Consider the following 9,118-nt stretch of genomic DNA (forward strand, 5'->3'; position numbering starts at 1 on the left):
TATTTTCAAAGGGGTCCCTTGACCTCTGACCTCAAGATACGTGAATGAAAATGGGTTCTATGGGTACTCACGAGTCTCCCCTTTACAGACGTGCCCACTTTATGATAATCACATGCAGTTTGGGGCAAGTCATAGTCAAGTCAGCACACTGACACACTGACAGCTGTTGTTGCCTGTTGGGCTTGAGTTTGCCATGTTATGATTTGAGCATATTTTTTAATGCCAAATGCAGTACCTGTGAGGGTTTCTGGACAATATGTGTCATTGTTTTGCATTGTCAATTGATTTCCAATAATAAATATATTCATACATTTGCATAACGCAGCATATTTGTCCACTCCCATGTTGATAAGAGTATTACATACTTGACAAATCTCCCTTTAAGGTACATTTTAAAAATATATACAAATCATGCGATTATATATTTTAATCGATTGACAGCCCTACTAAAGATATGTGAACTGAAGCAGGACAAAGGCAATATCAGATTAAAATGGGCCTAATGTGCTTGTTATAACCATATTTAAGTAGGAACATTTTTTTCTGAAATTTGGTATGTTAATGTCTAAATTACAGGCAGGAAGGAAGATGATAATTAGGTTAAAATTAGGTTATAAACGTGTGGTTTGTTTGGATTACATCAGACCTTGCCTCGTGAAGCCCAGCAGATCCAGAGCCCTGTAGAGCCCGTCAGTTGGAGTTAAAAGAAAACACCACAACTGAAGTTACAAGGTTGTCAAACAGAGGTAACGTCATGATACCTTTAATGGAGACGGAGTCACGCCTTCCTTCCTTAATGGCTCCTCTTCTGATCTCAGTCTGCATCTCAACTCGCCCCGCTCCAGTCCCTCCTCGCCATGAATGAACCAAAATGGGCTTCAAACATTCCTTCCCTGTTCTCATAGACGTACACTGAGACCTGCATTCATCACCTCTCCATGCACCATTACTCCCAGTGATGGGAGGAAAGAAACAACACTTTCATTAGCAGGTCCGCTCCACTGAGGTGTAGAATGTCCCGCGGGTTTCCAACAACAGTGACAGAGAAAGCCGGCCTTCATGCGGCCATTGTTGTCCTCAACAAGCTCATTTAGTGTAATGGGCAAGGCTGGGCCTGCTCTTCAAAAGACGAGGGGCACCGTGCGAGAATAAGAGCAGTCATGCTTGGCCAGATTAGGGATCTGAGTATAGAAAGTATAATTCATTGTGGTTTGAAAATAATGAGCTCAATGGGCTTAATTTATAGTGGTAGACAAAAATGGACACATCACTTGTAAAATGAGATTTAAAAAAAGCAGAACCCTATTTTTTTTTAATGCAGTAAGCTATCTTATAGCCTTTAAGTCTAAAGGCCTTTACACACTGGGGGCGTTTTTTTGTGCAATTAATTCACACCCCAATATATTTTTTTCAAACCCTTGTTTTTGTCATGAATATTTTCACACAGAACGCGAATATACACGGCAAAATAGATTTTTTTTTTTTTTAAACAAAGTTGATTTTTCTGATCTTTCGTGCAACGAATGAAGGCATCACCCAATAACGTTGTGCGGAATGGGTTGAGTTGTGCCTATATTTATAAGGATTATAAAAGTCTGAACCAGGGTGGCAAACTTTATTACTCCTTTCAACCTTGACAAAGGCAGAGCATACCGGATCCACTCCTTGCATTCTTACCTTTCACAATAAAAGTTCTATACATATAATATTCACAGGCGCATTTTCGTGTCGTTTATTTGTCACGCCCCCGGTGTGTAAAGACCTTTGAAGATGCTAAGCGCTTTGATACAGCTGCACAAAGCCAGAACTTAAGTACCAACATATAACAGGAATTAGTTCTGCTGATATTTCTTTAACTGCATTTGAATCATGAACATAATGAATATTTTAAAGAGGACCTATTATGCTCACTTTCAGGTTCATATTTGTGTTTTGGGTTTCTACTAGAACATGTTTACATGCTTTAATGTTCCAAAAAACACTTTACTTTTCTCATACCGGCTCTGCTCTGATTGGTCAGCTGGCCCACTATTGTGACTGGTCAACTGAACCAAACTCTTCGGACTCCGCTCCAGCTCCGCTCTAACTAGCTATATTTGAGGACCTGACAAACTAGCCTCTAGGCAGGTATTATGTAAATGTGTTACTTGGTGACATCACCACGTTACGGAAGAAAGGGCGGGAATTCAAGCAAGGCGTTTCAGGCAGTTCAGGAGCAGTGTTTCTGTTCTGTTTGGTATGGACAGGGAAAGGAAAGGGAAACAGCACAGAAGCATAATAGGACATTTTTGAGATTTAAAAAATATATATTTTAAAGCAGAGGCGCTCTGCCTTGTCTGAAATAAAGAGCACCTCCCCTAACGTCAGAGGAAATTATTACATATTTATGAAACATAATGTTAGGCTTATTAAGCTTTAGAGATAATATGGTTTACATCTCACACCAAAGGCCACGTATTAACTGAGCGGGGCGATCGTTTTAACCATCAAACCGCCACATCGATAAGATGCGATGCATCAGGGTCTGTCCGATTCAGTGCAGCAGGTGATTGATTGATCACATTGCGTGTTTGCTTTGCAGTTAGAGCAGAGTGTCACAATGTTGTGGGGAAAAAGAAAACGAGCTAGAATAAGGATTAGAGCCTGATTAAAGTTAAAGTTGTACTGACAAGCTGGAGGTTCAACTCCGCTGACCACAAATGCCTCAGTGAGGTGTTGGTGTTACTCACCACTTCTTGAAAACTCCCAGGTCTAAAGGTAATATGATTCTCACCTCAAACTTCGAACTAGATTCCGGTATGACTCCAGAACAGCCACCATGATTCTCTACTGTGGAAAACACAAAGACCAGTGGCAGCCCGACGAGTGGTGCCTCCAATCTGATGTACATAGGCTTTAACAAATGCAATCACTACATGCAACATTTTATTTTCCATTTGCCTTTCCATTTCCTAAAAAGTCTGTTTCATGCTAGATGTAAATGGCCAGTGAAAACATAACAGAGCCTATCAGAAACTGTAAATATGCTTCTCCAGTTGTAGCCTCATTAAACAGTGTTTTCAGTCAAGAATGGCGTCTGAGGCGGCAGCGTTGTTTTCACCAAGAGCGTATCTCACTCATCGCACTCTATCTGGACATCTTACACTTGAGTTGAACTAAAAGGCTTTAAATGAGAACTGCGAAAGAAAAATGTTTACTGAAATATCAAGCGGGCTGCTTGGCCCGGTTTAAGGCGTCCATCAAGCTGCTGTTGATTAGAATGAAACCGAGTGTGGAAATTATGGAGTGCCAAGCTGTGTGCTGTGCCGGTGCAGTGTCAGAGGTAGGGGTTGTTTCTGGGACACTAGAATTCATTGTTGAGCTCTCTGGAGGCTCTGTGGACCTAATTTAATGAAAGCTGTGATGATGGGAGGTTTCTCTCTCTTTATAGCCCTGTTGACAAACCCAATTTCAGCCACCCACTTTCAATCTGTGATATTCATAACAACAAGTCTCTACGTTTAAACGCCAAAATAGTTCCTCCAAGAGATCAATACGACCATTATGAAAATGATTCATGATAGTCTGCCATCTCCTGTAGGTTAGTGGTCACACTGACTGTACCTATGGCGGCGGCTATGTGCATACTAGGCTCTGTAGGTATGTCGTAGCTGACATACGCTCTCTTCAAAATCTACTGATTTAAAATAACACAAGAAATTGTTGCATCTGATCTGCTAAAAAAATGAGACGAAAGTGTGAGAGGATCTGAGGAATAATCACTGTTCATCGTGTGAAAAGTCTCCCTCAGCAGAAGTGTTAATAACACTAAATGTAATCATCTCATCTCAGTCGGAGAATAAAATATTCCCTCTTTGCGATTGTTGACTCAAACTCCAGGTGTTTATCAAGACCTACACATTGCGCCATTCTTCATGCGGGACTCAAGAGAATGCTAATAAAAAGTGCTGCTGGGTGGTTTGGGTCTGAAGCGCCGACGAGGCCCTGCTTTAAAATAACAACACTTTAAGCTTCTGGGTGTTAGGGTAAATGGTCAAGTGTAATCCCCTTAGCTCCCGACCAGCATTAGCAGAAATTCCTCAATAATACGCAACATGATTTCATAGTGACTGCTGCCTTTGAGAGATGTTTGTAATACTGAAAGGGTCACCGAGGGGCACAGACAGACGGGCAGACAAGGGGACTTAAGTGTGCCGGTTGGGGGGAAACAAGGTTCCTTTTTTTTTCTGGCGATTTCAGACTCGAGTCATTAGGATCCATTTTTCTTTAATAACAAAGAACGTGGTGGAGCACGGCTGAATGTTTGCACAGCTGATTATTAACTCCACACCTTTCTCCACTCGACTATGGAGCTATGGGAAGGAGAGGAAAAGACCAAACTAAAGGCCTCTGTTGTATAAAAAAATGGGGAAAAAAAGAAGAATCTGAATCTATACATCTGGTCTTTGTCATTTGTATTACACATCTTAGTGCTGGTGTATCTCAGGAGATGTGAAGCCTCTCCAGCAGATATTTGACATTGAGTTTATTGAAACAAACCTCAAAAGTGAAGGGTAAACACACCAGCTGCGTCACGTAGCAACCACTATTTGACACCAGTAACGCAAATTAGAAGGAACAAACATCGATCTGTACAGCAAGGAATCTCTGTCTGTCTGTCTGTCTGTCTGTCTGTCTGTCTGTCTGTCTGTCTGTCTGTCTGTCTGTCCTTTGCATATCTCGATAACCTCTCATCCAATCTACTTCACACTTGGCGGGTGTGTTGTTGGGGACCCAAAGGAGTGCCGTGTCAAATTTGGTGCAATTTAGACACGTGACACGTTCAATATTGATAAACTTTGACGCTCTGTGCAGCAGCGAGGGCGGGGCTTCAGGGCTCTGCAGACTGAGTCAAGCATGTCGTCTGCAGCGGGCAGACCACGGCTCATTGACTGTAGTTCACTTTTGCTGCTTGATATACTAACGGTACAACTGAACCAGGGTCATACTTGTCAACCCTCACGATTTTTTTCATCGCCCTCTCCCGGTTTCCTCCCCGGGTCACAATTCTCCCGTATTTCTCCCGATTTATGACAAATTTTCACACTTTTTTTTCTAGTTTTCTTTACTGGGAGTTAGAGGTCAAATCAAATGTTTAACACAAAAACGCAGTTGCAGTGTTCTTATTATTTTGTTTCTTTCACTCTTTTAAAGTCACCAGAATGCAGGAAACAAAGTCTCTGAAACTCTAATTTTTCAGGGCGGATGACCCCCGACATATGTATGTATGTATGTATGACCAGGGTTCATGTTAGCCGACATATGCAACTTTTAGCCAGTATCACAGGTAGTTGTCCGGTAGATGTAATGATCAACGAACAAAATGTCTGTCGGGAAATATGCTAAATAAATAAATAAATTCATTATCATCATTCAGGGGACAGTGGTTGCCGAAAGGTTAGAGAAGCGAGCTTGAGTCCAAAAGCGAGCTTGAGACCAGAAGCGAGCTTGAGACCAGAAGCGAGCTTGAGACAATAAGGTCGCCGGTTCAATCCCCAGGACTGGCAGGATAAATTTGGGTGGGGAAAGTGAAAGGCAGCGCTTCCCCCTCCCTCATTACCACCACGGAGGTGTCCTTGAGCAAGGCCCTTAACCTCAACTGCTTCAGTGAAGCTGCTCAGTGGCCAGCAGATAAACTGTCATAGTATAAGTATGTTACTTCAACGTGGCAGCATGGAACTAGCAACAGACCGATACTGAACTGAAGACTGTGAGAATCACTGAACATCGCATCACATACGAAGGGTGATGCGTTCACTATCTGTTGAACATACTGAATTGCCTTTCAACGGTGCAACCACATCAACCACATCGTCACTGGCAACCAATATTTGAGCTAAACTGAACAATATCATTTGAATCAGCAAAGTGATTCATGATTTCCACCTCTAATAACCCAGTAAATGTATGGATTATCCCCAGAATGAATGCGATAAAATCGTTTCTGGACTGGACAATGCTGTTGTGTGAACCAAATGAGGAAAAAGCAGCGATACGTTTTCATGTATTAGACAGACTGACAGAATCATGCTAGTTTTTATGTCATCACAACACTGATATCTTGTTTGAAGGTCACACTAAACACACTGTTGAAAAGGTGCAATGGTAAAAACAGTCCCGAGCACCAACCGGGCTAGTTTCAAACTCACCTGGGAGAAGTTGAGCCCGTTGAGCGGATGGCACTGCTCCTCCACCTTCTCGACCGCCCCCGTCCTCTTCCTCATCCTCTCCGCCTCCTGGGCCAGGTACAAGTCCAGCACCGGCACCCCTCGCGTCTTAATGTCCGCCTCGGTTAACGAATTCACCATCAGCATCACCCAAACGGGCCGCTTCCTCTCCCAGTTCCCGGCGATGGCGTTGAAGAGGTAGTCGGCGTAGAGCCCCTTCCCCCTCTGATCCGGGGTCATCCACGAGGGCATCATGAGTTTCACATACTCGAGGTGTCTTTTGAGTCTCCGATAGATGTCTCTGGGCAGGACGTCCTGCAGGTTCTCGCCCTGAGGGAGCAGCTGGCAGCTGGTCAGGGCCGAGATGGTGTACGGGTCGGTCAGGTCCAGCTCAAAGTAGACGATGCTGCTCTCCTGGAAGGCCTGCTTGGAGTTTTCGGGGATGAAGTCCCAAACGCGCGTGTAGGGAACGTGGATTGTACCATAGAAATACGAGGGAGGGTCCCGTTTGATCGTCCACAGGAAGGAGTTTAGGTCAGTTTGCTGGGGGGAAAGATGGGAAGCAACAAACAATTATTTTCACTATTAATAATGGCTTCATAGATGTCAAAAGTTTTTGTGACCAACAGTTTTAGACCCAAAGAAATACAAGTTACAGTGATATAAAACATTGAAAAGTAGGAAAAACTCACAAAAGCTGGAAACAGTGCATGTTTGATCATCAAAATTGTGTTTGCTTAGTTTTCTAACATTTCAGCTGTGAGTATTAGTGATTCAGAACCAGATGACAGGCAAATAGGGGAGAGAGAAATCAAGAAACAGACAGAAAAAGAGTGGCGAATTCACAAAAACAGCGAGGCTCGCATGCCATTTACTTTCCATGAACCAACACTGACTGGGTTCCGTCTGACACCAGCCAGCAAAGCCACCACTTTGTCTGCAAGAGGCTGTTTATTAGACAGACCGCTAACAGACTGATAATGACTTATTAACAGGCCACTTAGGACCCAAGTGCCAAACCGACAATACACACGTCAGTGATTGTCAGACTGCGATTGAGCCCAGCATGTTTTAGTTAGTACCTTCCTGTTCCTGCTGGATGTGACCTGAAATGCACCGGGTGAGTCTAAAGAACACAACTGGCTGAGATTGAAAGGTCATCGATTAAAAAGGGATGTTAAGTGATCTCTGCCATTTGTAAAATACAATACAAAAGGACAGTCTTGAATGGATGTCATTTCCCCCCAAATACACACACCTAGAGTGTGTTTAAGTACGTAAAAGTCAATACACAAAACAAAAGTAGTGCTGGAACGATTAGCTGATTCATCGACTGACAGAAATGTAATCATTAATCATTTTGATATCATTATTAATCATAATTATATGATTCTTAGTTGAATTTCTTTGGGTTTTGGAGAATAAAATCGTTTTGAAGATAACACATTGGGCTATGGGGACTTGTGATGGGCAATTTAAACTGTTTACCCACATTTTATGGACTAAAAAGTTAATGGATTAACTTTAAAATACATATACATATACATACATATATACATATATATATATATACATACATATACATAAATACATATATACACATATCTATATACATATATACATTAAACATACATATATATATATATACATATACATACATATATACATGCATGTGCATAAATATATACATACATATATACATGCATATGCATATATATATACATATATACATACATATACATACATATACATATATATATATACACATATATACATAAATATATATATATTATTTATTTATGTATAAATAAATAACATATACAAAACATAGGGGGTTCAATAGACAAGGTTGATTTGACCAATACAAAGTGTCACAAATTAGACAATTAAACCACAAAGTGGTGCAACATTGTGAAGTTGGACCAAATATTTGGACCCTGATGTAGAAAAAGGTAAACAGTAAATGCCAAACAGCAAAAAAAGAGGGGAAATGGCACTACTTTACTACACTTTATACTGCAAAATAAAAGATAACATGGCAGTTTTAAGATGTCCAGATCATAAATCACAGTCGATATAACCAATACAGTGTAATTACTTCTTTATATTCGCTCCACTTACTTTCTTGTTGAGCTCGCAGTCGTCGGAGTCCTTCAGCCTCCAGTGGTCTGCTCGGACCAGCAGCAGCACACAGGACTGAATGAATGCGCCCAAAGTGCCCCGCATCATCGTAGCTCTCTCTGGTATATAGCTGCTTAGTGTGTTCGCTTCGCAACGTGTTGCACCAAACTATTCCTCCAGTGTGTGCATGGATGAAGTAGTAGTCTTACTTCCACAGCTCCGGCTCCATGCGGTCGCGTAAAGTGAGCTGACAAGTATCCGACACACCGCCGGATAGAGTCATGCTGGCTGGAGACACGGACGCAGACATGGACGCACTACTTACTGCTGTTTCACGTGTGTTTGAGAGAGATAGAGAGATAGAGAGAGAGAGGTGGTCATTTGGAGTTTACGCAGGGTCACATTACCCAACTCACTGCCGGTCTACATTGCCTTCTTGTTTTTGCAAAAAAAAAGTTTGCGCACACTTTATCCAAAAGTTTGATAAAGTCCGCACCTGGAGCCAAAAGAGAGTAAAATAAAAAAAAAGATTTGTAGTTGTTTGGTTGGTGGAGATGGTGTGAATGAGCAAACTGCGCCGAGTTGCACTTTAAAACCTCTCTACCCACATGCTCCGTCTGTTTGGATCTGCTGCTCTCTCACTCTCTCTCTCTCTCCACAGTGTGTGTGTGAAAGCATCTCTGTCTGGTAACTCCACTCTACCTCTACCTACCCCCTGGGTTGACTGAATACCCCTCCCTCCCTCCAACTCCTCTCTCCTCTCTCTCTCTCTCTCTCTCTCTCTCTCTCTC

At 42.1% G+C, this 9,118-nt stretch overlaps 1 protein-coding gene across 1 annotated transcript in view; it reads right to left on the reverse strand.

Moving 5' to 3' along the window:
- trabd2a (TraB domain containing 2A) overlaps positions 1-9,008 on the reverse strand; it is a 69,704-nt gene extending 60,696 nt beyond the window's left edge. The window contains exons 1-2 of the mRNA XM_074617871.1: positions 8,328-9,008; positions 6,189-6,749 (exon numbers count right to left, since the gene is read on the reverse strand). Of these exons, the coding sequence (XP_074473972.1) occupies positions 6,189-6,749; positions 8,328-8,435 (669 nt within the window). The 5' untranslated portion in view covers positions 8,436-9,008. The remainder of the gene's footprint in view (positions 1-6,188; positions 6,750-8,327) is intronic.
- Positions 9,009-9,118: the final 110 nt, after the last annotated feature.

This window comes from Sebastes fasciatus, chromosome 19 (assembly GCF_043250625.1).
Source record: "Sebastes fasciatus isolate fSebFas1 chromosome 19, fSebFas1.pri, whole genome shotgun sequence".
Classification (NCBI taxonomy): Eukaryota; Metazoa; Chordata; class Actinopteri; order Perciformes; family Sebastidae; genus Sebastes; species Sebastes fasciatus.